General features: G+C 39.7%; 1 protein-coding gene across 1 annotated transcript in view; it reads left to right on the top strand.

Annotated features, from left to right (window-relative positions):
• Psd3 (pleckstrin and Sec7 domain containing 3) overlaps window positions 1-13,318 on the top strand; it is a 352,155-nt gene that overhangs the window by 89,297 nt on the left and 249,540 nt on the right. The window contains exon 3 of the mRNA XM_045131244.1: window positions 11,312-12,404. Within this exon, the coding sequence (XP_044987179.1) occupies window positions 11,312-12,404 (1,093 nt within the window). The remainder of the gene's footprint in view (window positions 1-11,311; window positions 12,405-13,318) is intronic.

Here is a 13,318-nt window from a genome sequence, read left to right as displayed (position 1 = left end):
CAGCTTGGAAGTAGTTTTCACAATTATAGAAAAGCCCTACCGTGGCTGTTTTCGGTAAGCTACCAAGGTAGAGAGCATCTGAGGCGGAGCAGCAGGAGAGCAGGCTGCGTCCCCTTCGTAGGGCTGAGGCAGCAGCTCCTGGGCTCGGCTGGCTGGCTCGTGTTCCCACTGCTCAAAGTGCTTCCATTTACATCCCCGTGTGCAGTGCAGGGCAAAAAGGGCCGCCAGGAAATTTGAAACTAATTTGCTTCCAGTTGACTAGAACAGCAGATTTTGCATTAGCTTGTTTCTTTTTTAGCTAACTTTTCTCACGCGTTAAACTGATGAACTGGGCATTTTCTATGATCAATGGGTAACTGCTGGAGCTACAGTAATATCTGTGAGTAACCTCTCTTTGTAGGTCTATGCAGGCGAATACATTTTTATTTATCTATCTCTTGTGAATGCTGCTGTGACATTTTCTGTCTCTTATTTACTGCTTTTGCTTACTAGTCCTGTCTTTCGACCATCCCAGTAGGAGAATCCTGGGGTCTAGCCCAGTTCTGAATCCTGCTGTAGGAAAGAGCAGACCGTGTTAATTGTGGGTAGCCCTGCCAACTAGTCTTTGATTTCCCGGTCCTCAGAAGTAAGCCGCCCCTCCCTGGTATCTCACCAGGCTTTAACCTGGAATGTATATTTTAGTCTGACACCAACTTTTCCAAATTCTTTATTTTTAAATACAAAGTAGAATATTATTCTTACCTGTAATCTCATTTTCTTTATTATTTTTTTCCAAGCAGTTTTCCTGGGAACACAGAATTCACTCGCCCTATTCTGATCCGTTTCTGTGATGTATTATATAGGCAGAAAGAGGGAAAAAAGCTACTTCTGCAGCTTCAGAAAGACATCATATTATGGTGCTGGATGGGATAGGGGAGGAGTTTCTCTTAAAGAAACCCAATTCCTTTTCATTTGCATGCCTGAAGCATGGCCCTCGGGTCTGGATTACCCTAGAGGGTTAACAAAGGATAGCTACAGAAAGAGCACCAAAAATGCCCTCACTGAAGTGGAGGCTAAGGTTGTCTCCCCCAACAGTTCCTTGCAGCCATTTCATGATTCTTCAGTGTGTCTTTGCTGTCTGTCAGAAGCATGACTTTTGTAGTAATTTAACATTAATTTCTGTCTTTAGGGAAACTAACTTTCAACTTTCTGCCATGTTTACAGTTGGATTGTTCTTGATATGTAGCCAGAATCCTGAGTTTAAGCCATAGCTAGGTTTCTTACTGAGCATTGAAACCACAGAATTCCAGTGTGGACCAGTGGAGGCTTGCTCCCAGGGTGCTTAGGGGCTAAGGGAGGTTGCTTATTGACCCTGATACCTGTCTCAGGAGGTAGAAATTAAAAGAGAGTGCCCGCCTGTAAGTCCTTACTGCTAGGAAATCCAGCTGCTTGGCAATCATATGTTATTTTAAAGAGCTACGTGGTTTGTTGAAATATCATTTTACTTTCTTCAATGTTAACTACTTTATAAAATACATAAAAATTTATACTAATATTACCCCATTCATGTTAATTAACTCTAGCAGAAGAGAGCATGCTATGAGTGATATTTTGGAGTAAGAGTTTAGTATGAACTTTTTCAATTTTAGAAACAATTAAAAACTAACTTTGTTTGGTAGGGGGGGGGATTCTAGCACTGAATTTTTTTTTGTTGTTCTTGCTGTTGTTTTGAGGTTTTGTCTCACTCTAGCTTAGGCTGACCTGGCATTCACTATGTAATCTCAGGGTGGCCTCAAACTCATGGCAATCTTCCTACCTCTGCTTCCTAAAGCACTGAATTTTTTACAGTGTACATTTATAAATAGGAAGTAGAAGATGTATAGAATTGATGAAATCAGAGGTATAATTTATTAAGAATTAAGGACTCAATCAGAAATGGAGAATGTAGAAATAAAAGCAAAAAATATGAGTAGATGAGAGAGACAGGCAAAACTGGGGAATCATTCTGCTTCAATTAATGAATCCAACTTTAAAATACAGTGATTATAAAAGGAAAGCTCAAATTCTGCTTCTTTCCACTTGGTAGAATTTGTTTTCTATGAGAGCTAACAGTGCAGGTACAAGTACAGAGAATTTCCTCAAAATTAATAGGCTATCTTTCATTTCATTCTTCTGACCTTTTGAATGCTGCTTGCGTGCTGTCACAGTGCTGCCTCTGAGACTGGCTGGCACGGTAAGCTTCTGTCATTCCTCTAGGGATTAGGACTGAATGAGAAAAATTGGGTTTGGAATCATTAGTCTGTGAAATACAGTTTGTGGTAAGCACAGCTGTAACTACTGATCACACGGGGAAGTCCCGTTATTGGAACACTGGGTCCATGTGCACATGCTGCAAGCTTATGTGGTGCAGTGGTTGCCAGGTCTTTTCCTGGCTTTTGTGGCAAATAAAAGTTTAAGTATGCATGCTTTTAAGGAGTCAACATTATCCATACAATAGTCAGCATCTTCCACTGTGTATTTTCTCCAAAATGTCACTTTTGTTAGGTGAAGAGTATGTTCCCAGATGCAGCACACTTGGATTACTCACTTGGTAAAGTCTCATTACTCTCACTTATTTTCTGATATTGTTATCATACCAAATATATTTTCTGCTTCAGGGGAAAGGGATTATATTTTCCCTGTCCTTTGTTTTGATGCAGTTAATTTTTTTTCTTTTTTATTCTTAATATTGGATGTAAAGTCATCACTATTGAACCAAAGAATGACAGTGTGTTATGTATGAATACAATTGTGAAAGTGTGGGGATGTGTCCAGATATAGTTGACTGAAGTTGGTACAGGGTGAATAGTACCCAATGGGATTTCAAATATTCCAGCATGGAAATTGATGCATTTTTTTTCTTTTTTAAAAATTATTTTTTGTTGATGAGAGAGAGAGAGAGAGAGAGAGAGAGAGAGAGAGAGAGAGAGAGGGAGAGAGAGGGAGAGGGAGAGAGAATGAGAATATGAATGGATGTGCCAGGGCCTTCAGCTACTGTAAACAAATGCTAGATGCATGCACCACCTTGTGCATCTGGCTTACGTGGGTCCTGGGGAATCAAACCTGGGTCCTTTGGCTTTGTAGGCAAACACCTTAACCACTAAGCCATCTCACTAGCCCTGTTGCAGTTTTTTCTATTGCTTTGAGAGTGTGACCCTTGTATTGCAGTGTGACTGGAGATATTAATGATTTTTGTTTTTCATAGTTAAAGATTATAGTTTATAGTGACTTGTTGGTGAAATGCATTTGAAAGCTTTTACCTCTGCAAGGCTTGGCTTGTTTTTTTATTTTTATTTTTCTCTTTGGTTTTTCAGGGTAAGATCTGGCTCTAACCAGGCTGACCTGGAATTCACTATGTATTATCAGGATGGCCTTGAGGTGCTCACCCCCACCTTGATCCTCCTACCTCTGCCTCCTTAGTGCTGGGATTAAAGGTGTGCACCAACATACCTAGCCAAGGCTTGATTTTTGTACTTGGTTCATAAATGGGCATTTGTCTTACAATCTTGTATTGATTAACAGCGTTTCAGACTGAAGGGTTAAAATTGTATTTGGGATCCACTTCCTTCTGGACAAGTCGCAAATGGATTTTTGGTGGCTTGGTAAAATCTGATGACTTGTACTATACTAATAGAATATAGATCATAGGCATTGGAGCATGCTCACTGGTCCCTCTTCAGACTGCTCTTGCCCATGAATTTTATCTTAGACACAGTCTACCCCAAAGCAGGAAGTGTAATCTCTGGGAAAATACTCCTGTTTGTTGAAAAACTTCACCTTTCTCTCAGCTCTTTGTGTTAATCTCCACTGGAATTTTCTTAAAGCTAGGTGGCTATTAATGTGCAAATTTTACTAATGGTCAAGTTTACATGTGTAGTTATTACATAAGTATAGTCACAGACCTTTCATTTGAGCAACATTGAAAATAAAACAAAGGAAGAAGGTGATGTTCCAGCAAAGGTGGTTCTTTTCCTTGAAAAAGAACTCAGGGTACTTGGCAATTTGAGGGCAAACCCAGATAGAATGGCCACGACTTTCATGTGGGAGGAATGAGAGACTAGAACTTCTGGGAACTTGCTTTGGTCACTGTGTCATTTAACAGTTGGATCTTTTAGCTAAGAGGTAGGAGCTTGCGATTATCTTTGGAATAAAATGTAGCCGTTGAAATGATGACATGTCATTAGAGTGACTTCTCAATGATGTAGTCTTCCGAAGCAGTTGTCTCGTACTTCACTGTGTATGTATCATCTGCCTTCATGCTGAAAACCGTCAGGATTCTGTGTAGGAAGCACTGGGTAGTACCTGAGATCTACATTTGGAGCAGGCCTCCTCGATGATATTTCTGCTGCTGTCTGAAGGCCATGCTGAGTACCAGGCACTTTCAGATCATTCTCTGGCAGTACAGGAAATGTTCTTCCTGTATAGTGTAACACAATAGCCATTAGCAGCATAAAGTATGGAGGAATGAGTGACTGGATTTTCAAGGTTATTTAAATTTAATTGTTTAAGTGGCTATGTGGAGTTGGAGCTGTTGTATTGGACAGTGTTTACAGAAGGGTCACTTATGTCTACTCTGTATGCTTAATTGTAACAACCCAGATAGAATCACACTGAATTCTACAACAGTGGCCAAGGATGTTTCCATTGAACCTCGTCAGTCTGTAAACTTGGTTTGCTGACAGTCTGCTCAGAAGGATTTGTTGGGTTGTGAGCTCCTTGATCAAAGGGACTCCTGATGGACTGGAGGTATGCAAAGCCAAAGGACCTTGGTTCGATTCCCCAGTACCCACGTGAGCCAGATGCACAAGGGGACACATGGGAGTTTGTTTGCAGTGGCTGGAGGCTCATTCTCTCTCTCTCTTTCTCTGTGTGCCTCTTTCCATCTCTTACTCTCTCAAATAAATAATTTTTTTTAAAGGGACTCCTGATCTTCTGTGTTTTCTCCTCAGTGCCTGACACAGACTTGGTATACAATAGATACTGGTTACCAGGATGGAAGAATGAGCTTGCTCCCCAGCTGGGTGGCTCTCTTGTGCCTCTAGCATTCTATGAGCCCTCACTTGGAAGCAGGAGCTAGAACGTGGGTGGCACTTACAAGTCTTGATTTGCTTGTGTGTTAGGAGGCATCTTGATTTTATTTTTGTATTGAAGTTTTTTGAATTGATATCTTGTTGGTTGGTGGACTTTCTATTTCATTGATTCAACAAAAAATGTCCGGTTTGCTGGGTATTAGTACTCCAGGCTCTGTGGACACAGTGTTAGAGAAAGCAAAATTTATGCTGTGCAGTACTTTGTATTCTAATGGAAATAGAGCAAAACAGACCAAAAAAACCTCCTCCTGAAAGTGAATGAGCCTAGGTGCTAGGAAGCATACATGTGTACAGTACAGCTCATGATTGTGGTCCTGCAAGATCTATGCTTGCACATGCAGCCATTCCATCTTGGGAAACATAACTTGTCCTAAAAACCACTCAAGACAAGCTGTTTTATTTTAGTTGGAGATAGAGAGAGAGAGAGTGAGGGAGTGAGAGGGAATTGATTTGCCAGGGCGTCCAACCACCTGAATCGAACTGCAGATATGTGCACCTTCTTGTATACATGTGCAACCCTGTGCACTTGTGTGTCTGGCTTAGGTGGGATCTAGAGAGTCAAGTATGAATCCTTGGGTTTCACAGGTAAACACCTTAATCATTAAACCATTTCTCCAGCTCAAGCTGTTTGGTTTTTTCCAGATATGTTTCCAATGACAAGTATGTGGTCAATGTGCCAAGTGGTCCTGGTTATTTTGTTTTTCTGGAACCAATTTTTTAAAGGAATTTTCTAGCCAGAGCATAGAAAAATGATGTGCATGTACTGTTTCTCAAACAAGATTATTCTTAAGGAAGGCCATAGTTTATCTCTGTAAGTAGGCTCATTTCCTCATCATTAGAACAAGTTATTTTTCTATTCCATCATGTTATTGCAATCCTGTCCCTGGGTTGTAGAAACAGATGGCTATTTAATAGACAGCACAAAGCAGCCATAAAATTGATCTTGTTAACATTCAAAAGTATCCCATTTATTTTTCAGAATATTAATTGAAATGAAAAAAACTTTAAAAATAAATATGTTTGTAGTTCATGGGAAATACCTTTACCAAATTCCAGGAGTCATATATTTTTGGGAATATGATCAAACATACCAAGTGGAAAATAAGATTCCTAACAGAAAATGACAACTCTTAATGGAACCTAAATAAGTATTCCCATTGTAGATATATTTTCACAAAAGTGTAAGAACTCTTCTCCCTCATTCCTACATACTTTATTTTTATTTTCGTAAGGGGAAAAAGCAGTGAAATTGAGATATGAAGTCTTTATTTATTCTTTTGAGAGAGAGATTATTTATTTGAGAGAGAGGGGGAGAAAGAGAGAGAGAGCACACTAGGACCTCAAGCTATTGCAAAGAACTCTAGACGCATAGGCCACCTTGTACATCTGGCTTACATGGGTCCTGTGGTGTTGAACTTCCATACTTGGGCTTTGCAGGCAAGAGCCTTAACTGCTAAGCCATCTTACCAGCCCATTAAGATTTTTACTAGTACTTGATTTATATTTAGCTCAGTGCTAAAGTTTTTTTAAAAGTATATTTAGTAAATCCTTTTGTCAAATTTGTGCAGGACTAATTCAATAAGGCTTTCTGGAAAGAAATGTTGGAGTGTTTTATTTGTTCCAGATATTTTGACAGAAAGGCAAGGAACGCATTTTAACAAGTCAGGGGTGAGAACCCACAGCAGTTGGATAAGGGGACCAAGCAGGGGCTTTAGGGACACTGTGGTCAAATTAGCAAGGGATGGAGTGGAGTGAGGTGATGATGGGATTGGACAGTGGCTGAAGTAAAGCATCCTGGGAGATAGAGTAACGCTGTATCTTAGCTCCAGTCTAGTTCTTTCTGCTTCTGTTCTGGCTCATCTGAGTTCACCTCTATTCTTATCAACTTTCCCTGGTTATGTCCGTGTGTGGCTTTTGCAGTCAGGTTTGCATTGCTGGCAGAAATCACTTGACCAAGAGCAGCTTTTGGGGGCAAAGGGTTTATTTTGGCTTACAGACTAGAGGGGAAGCTCCGTGATGGCAGGGGAAAATGATGGCATGAGCAGAGAGTGAACATTACCCCCTGGCCAACATCAGGTAGACAATAGAAACAGTAGAGTGTGCCAAACCCACTCCCAACAATACACTCCCTCCGGTTGGCGTTAATCCCCAAATCTCTATCAGCTGGGAACCTAGCATTCAAAACACCTGAATTCCGGGGGACACCTGAATCAAACCCCCAGAGTGCTCGTGCCCTTGCTCTTGCACCTCCTCGCTTGCCATGATTGTGCTCAGGTTGAATGTGCCCATACCTTTCTCTACACCACCTCCTTTGCTATCCAGGTGGTCTTTCTATCATGCTACACATGTGTCATGCTATTCTCAATCCCTCTTGCTCACTATACTAAGTAAGCAATAGGTGTTTGCTACATGGTGGAAACAGTGGGCCTTCCTGTTTTAAAAGAGAATAGATGAAGAAAAGTGACAAAAAATTCCTGTTTTACTTCAATTAAAAAAAAACAAAACACTCCGCATAAGGATTTCCATAAGAGCTATTTCTAAGGGATAAATCAGACACTCTACCTGCATAAAAAGGTTAGGATTTACATTTTGCAAAATTTTGTTTGCTCTTAAACACACACACACACACACACACACACCCTCAAAAGGAACTGCTCCTGTGGTACGATAGCAAAGAGAAGCTTATTGAAAAGAAACATTTGCCTTGATGCTGCGTCCTGAGACATGGCCTCAGAAGGAGGGGGTGGGATCATTAAAACTGTGAGTACAAGATGTAGCTAGAAGACATTTTGTTCTTTATTTTTTTTTAAATCACTGCTGCTATAAATTTATTCCTAAGTGAAGACAGGCCAGAAATCTAATCTAAACTTTAGTTCTGGTATAGTGTTTTCTTGAATACCATTTTATTTACCTTGGTTAGGTTCTCTGGCTTTTCAGAACTCTTATTGGCCCTATTTATCTGTGTCAGTCCTTACTTCAATTAAAAGCAGATGAAACTTGTTTAGCAATACAGTAAATCTAGAACAAGATTGCTTACTGTACAGTAAAGCCCTGTGTGTGTCAGGTAGAGCCTTGCTTGCTTACCTGACCTCATATGCTTAGGCCAGTAGCCATGTGGTTATGTCAGACATCACAAGCATTTGCCCACAACAGTTTGCTGTTTCTTTCTGAGGATTTCACTTAAAAGTACTAAAAAAATGAAGAGATTCTCAGATTTTTTAAATTAAGTACATGTGTGGTAGTGTGCATGTGGCATATTTGTGTATGTTTGCACATATGGGTGCACCCATGCACACGTGTGCGGAAGCGGGAGGATACTGTTGGGTGTCCTCTTCTATTTCTCTTCTCTCTTATTTTTGTAAGACAGGGCCTCTCAAAGAACCTAGAACTTGCCATGTTTTAGCTAGATTGGCCGATCAGCAGTTCCTACCAACCCTCCTGTTTCTGTCCCAGTCAGTGCTGGGGTCACAGGTGTGCATAGCAACACCAGCTTTTTATACAGTGCTGGACCCAAAAATAGGACCTCATATTTGAACACCCACTTACACCCACTGAACTATACCACCAATGTACTGGATTTCTTGGACTTCCCTGTCTTAATTTCTTTTTGTTTACTACTTTGTGGGCTAGTATTTATTTTCATGGCTATTTTATATATGTGAAATTAAAATTAAAAAATTAAATTAAACTGTTAGGACAAAGTGAGTTCACAAATGATGAAGTTTAGTATTTCCCTCTGTGCTGAATGGATTTCACTGTAGTAAGTTAAGTGTGGGTTCTTTGTCACTGTGGATGATTTTCTTAGAACACTTGGGGAGTGTTCAAAGTTACAGCCCTTTGAAACTTTAAAATGTAAACTAACATTCTACTGATCGATTTCATGTGTGTGCACTCAGCTAAACATGCAAGTAACGATCTAATGAAGAAAAGTACTTTCTTTCATGAGCTGGTGATTAAAGAAGGCTGAAGTGGATGTAGTTGGAGTTAAGTCTAGATTGAAAAAAGTTTGATCTTTTGAGATGGTAAGAAATATGTGAAGTACAAAAAAAGCAGTTGAGCAAAGACAAAGGATTTTATACAAAGGTCACAGCATCCATATGGTTAACTTTGTTTCCAGTTTATTTATGTCAGAGCTAGAACCTTTTCTAGGTATGCATGTAATTTCAGTATAGAAGCAATAGTGTAATATAATTTGAAGAAACTATAATTTGGGATTGGAAAGGAATAAGAAAACATGTCTATTCCCATAGATGACATAGCCTTGTGTATAGAAAATCCAATGGAATATACAGAAAATACTGTGGGATCTAAAACACAAGTTCAGCAAGGTAGAAGAGCAATAAACAGCAAACATTTATTTTTCTGTATATTGAGGATGACCTAGAAGTAAATTATTTTGGGGGTGGGTGGGAATTTGAGGTAGAGTCTCACTCTAGGATGATCTGGAATTCACTTTGTATTCTCAAGGTGGCCTCAAACTCATGGTTATCCTCCTACCTCTGCCTCCCAAGTACTGGGACTAAAGACATGTGCCACCATGCCTGGCTCTAGAAGTGAAACTTTAAGGAAATCCACTGTTCAAAACAGTAAAAGGGGAATACATCTAAAACATTCAAAACTTACATACAATGCTACAAAATACAGTTGAAGTAAATAAGTTGAAATAAATGGAAAGACAGCCCGTGTAAAGGTAATAGGGCTCAGAATGCAATATTCTGTTTGTTAATTTCATTCCCTGTAAGAATCATACAGAAAATGCAAGGGATTTAGTAGCCAAAGCAATCTGAGAATGGAAAGACAAAGTTGGTGGAGCCTCTCACTTTTAGATTGTACTTAGTGCTGGCATAAAGATAGATAATTAGCTCAATGGGGTAGAATCAGGAGTACTAAAAAAAACCTTTAGATTTATGGTCAATTGATTTTTTTAAGTATGTCAAGGTAATTCAATGGTCAACGAGAATAGTCTTTGCCAATGAATAGTGCTGAGAAAACTGAAGATCCACATACAATAAAATGAACTTGAATTTCTATTTTATGCCATGTATAAGAAGTAACTCAAAGTTAATCATACCTAATTGCAAGAGCTAGCATTCTTAGAAGAGAACAGAAACATGCAAGCTACATGTATAGAATCTAAAGTTGTCCAACATCTAGACGAAGAGACTAGAATGGTGGCCATAAGATCAGAGGGATGATTGTGAAGGTGGTGCCTAAAAGTTATACATTTTCAGTTAAAAGAAATTCAAGAGGTTTGTTGTGCAAGATAATGACTACAGTTAATAATGTGTACTTGAAAGTTACTAAAAGAATAGATTCATGTGTCTTTATCACCAGAAACTATAAACCAAGTCTGTGAAGTACTAGATATAATAATTTTCCTGGTTAAGCCATTCTGTAATATTTACACATTCATCAAATTGTCACGTTTTTCTGGGCATGAAGATGCACACCTTTAATCCCAACACTTGGGAGGCAGAGGTAGGAGGATTGCTGTGAGTTTGAGGCCACCCTGAGACTACATAGTGAATTCCAGGTCAGCCTGGGCTAGAGCGAAATCCTACTTCAAAAATCAAAGAAACGAACAAAAATGATGTTTTATACCATATATATGATGCAAATTACATATATATGTATATGTGTGTGTGTGTGTGTGTGTGTGTGTGTGAAACTTCATTATCAATTAATAAAGTAAATAAAATTTTATGCATTTGGGATCTTGGAAATCTTTTTGTACACTGTTACCTCTTGCATTTTGAATTCACCCTCATTCTTCAGAGAAGTTTTAAAAGTATTTATTGCTCACAGAAATCTTTCCAGATAGGTAGATTTTGGTCTTTTCTGAGGCTCAGTCTTAGAGATCACAAATTTGATATTATGCTCCATATAAATACTTACTTCAGTAGTGAAATTTGAATGGTAATATCTTTATTTAATCTTTTAGCATATGCAGTAACTGACTTGCTGTGTTTTCATTTCTGGAATTTCATGAGAATTGGGGTTAAATATAGCATACCTCCTTCTATGTGGAAAACTGTAGTAACATACATGCAGGCTGAGGTTGTAAGCATGCTTCACAGGGTGTTGGTTGTAAGAAGATAGTGGAAAAGTCAGATAAATATTGAAGTGTATCTAGTATGTGCATTTTTCACCCACACTGGAGCCTAATTTGCAAATGAGTTATATTTTATTGTCCTTACTCCTAGGTAATCATGGAGGAAGCACCTTGCTCCCGCCCCATGTCACAAATGAATTCCCAGAATATGGGGCCACGGAGGAAGGCAGAGAAGGCCTACCAGCATCTCTGGAGTTTGAGGTAGAGTCTCTGCCATGTCGCCCACCAGGGCATCAGGTAGTTCACCTTCTTGCTGGCCAAGACTGTGGGCTCAGCAGTGTTACAGAAGGACAAAATGATGTCATAGAGGGCTCCCCACAAAATCGCCTCAAGGAACAAAGTTTACAGTCCATTGACTCTTTGATTTCATCTCTGAAAGCCACAGAAGCCAGAATAGCTTCAGGAACCTTACAGACTACAAAAGTACTGGTTAAAAATGCTAGTTTTCCAGTTCAGCATGTGGAAAAAGGGCTAAGCACTGCCAACCATAAGACACAGAGAGTCCACAAACCATTCCCTGCTGGCCCAGGAAAATCACCAGATAGCCCTCTTTCAGCAGAATTACTAACTGAGGAAACTTTTTATTTGAACATTCAGGAGGATCTGACTGCACTGTTACCTGAAGGAGCTCAGGCGGAGCTTTCCCATGTAACCAGTGATAGGAGACCAGGGCCTATTCATGAGCATGAGCCAGTGTGTCCTGCATCTTCCCTGCAGAGCTCAGTGACGGCCCATAATTCTTCTGGCAGTGCTGGATGCTTGAAAGATCAGAAATCTGACCATGACAGAGAGTATCCAAGGGGATGTGATCGAGGTGGCTCCGTGGGACGCCAAGGTCGGATCAAACATGTGGAGTTTCAAGGTGTAGAGGTATTGTGGACAGGAAGAGAGAAGAGAGAGTCCCAACATTCTGTAGGCTTTGAGACACCACCAGAAAGGACAGCCTCTACTGTGAGCCAAGAGGTTGCGCCAAGCCATTGCATCTCAGCTCTTGGCTTGTGTGATTCCATCAGTGTAACTGGGAGTGTTTGGGATGAACCCTGGAAAGCTTCACAACGGCCTGGCACTAGCTCAGGGATGTTGTCCCCTGTGCCTTTTGCTGAAAGTGGTGAGGATGAAGTCTTCCTCAAGGAAAGCAAAGACCACCTTGAGAAGATCTCTGAACTAGAGGGAGATAAGGAAAGGTGAGCTTACAGAATAGTCTTGCTGTTTATGAGGCCTGGAATATGTCACAGAAAACCACTGTCCTGTGCTTGATGTGGGATCAACTTACCAGCACTTAAGACCTGCCTTCCTGGTCTTTTGCTCCCTACCTGTGGTCAACCATGAAGCTCAAAAATACTACATGGAGAATTTCTGAAATGCTTCATAGGTTTTGAATAACATTTTATTACAGTATAGTTACAAGTGTTATATGTCATTTTTAATTCTTGTTATTATTTTACTGTGCCTACTACATAAATTAAGCTTTATTATAGGTATAGGAAAGCATTAGGTTTAAGGATTATTATTATCTTTAGTTTCAAGTAACCACTGAAGGTGTTGTAATAACACCTTGTGCAGAGAACAAAGGACTTTTTATTGTCATGGAATGGAGGGAAAGTTACTGCATGGTAGATTCTTTTTAAAATTTTAGTTTCTAAGACATAACAGTGATCTTGTAATAAAGTTATACATTAGGAAAGGACCAGAGGAACATTGCTGAAGAGACATTCAACTTTGCGAATCGAACCTGGATCCATAGGCTTTGCAGGCAGGCACCTTAACTACTAAGCTATTTCTGTAGCTCCCACAGTTGCTTTTAATAATATGAAAACATTAAGAATCTTGGCCTTTCCTCTGACTTCAAGACCAATGGTTGTAATGTAGCATATGTTAAGCCTAGGCAGCTGGCTTTTATGTATGGACACAGAGGTCTCAGGATGGCACCCGCTCAGTATTATTTGCTTAGACAGATTAACTCCGGTCAGAAGCACATTCCAATTCATTTATTCCATGATATTCCAAAGGGAATCCCATGTTCTTTCTTTTTTTAAGTATGTATGTGTGTATATGTATGTATGTATGTGTTTTAAAGAGGGGAAGGAGGAGAAGAGGG

This window comes from Jaculus jaculus, chromosome 12 (genome assembly GCF_020740685.1).
Source record: "Jaculus jaculus isolate mJacJac1 chromosome 12, mJacJac1.mat.Y.cur, whole genome shotgun sequence".
Lineage (NCBI taxonomy): Eukaryota > Metazoa > Chordata > Mammalia > Rodentia > Dipodidae > Jaculus > Jaculus jaculus.
This window is presented reverse-complemented; position numbering and strand designations above follow the sequence as displayed.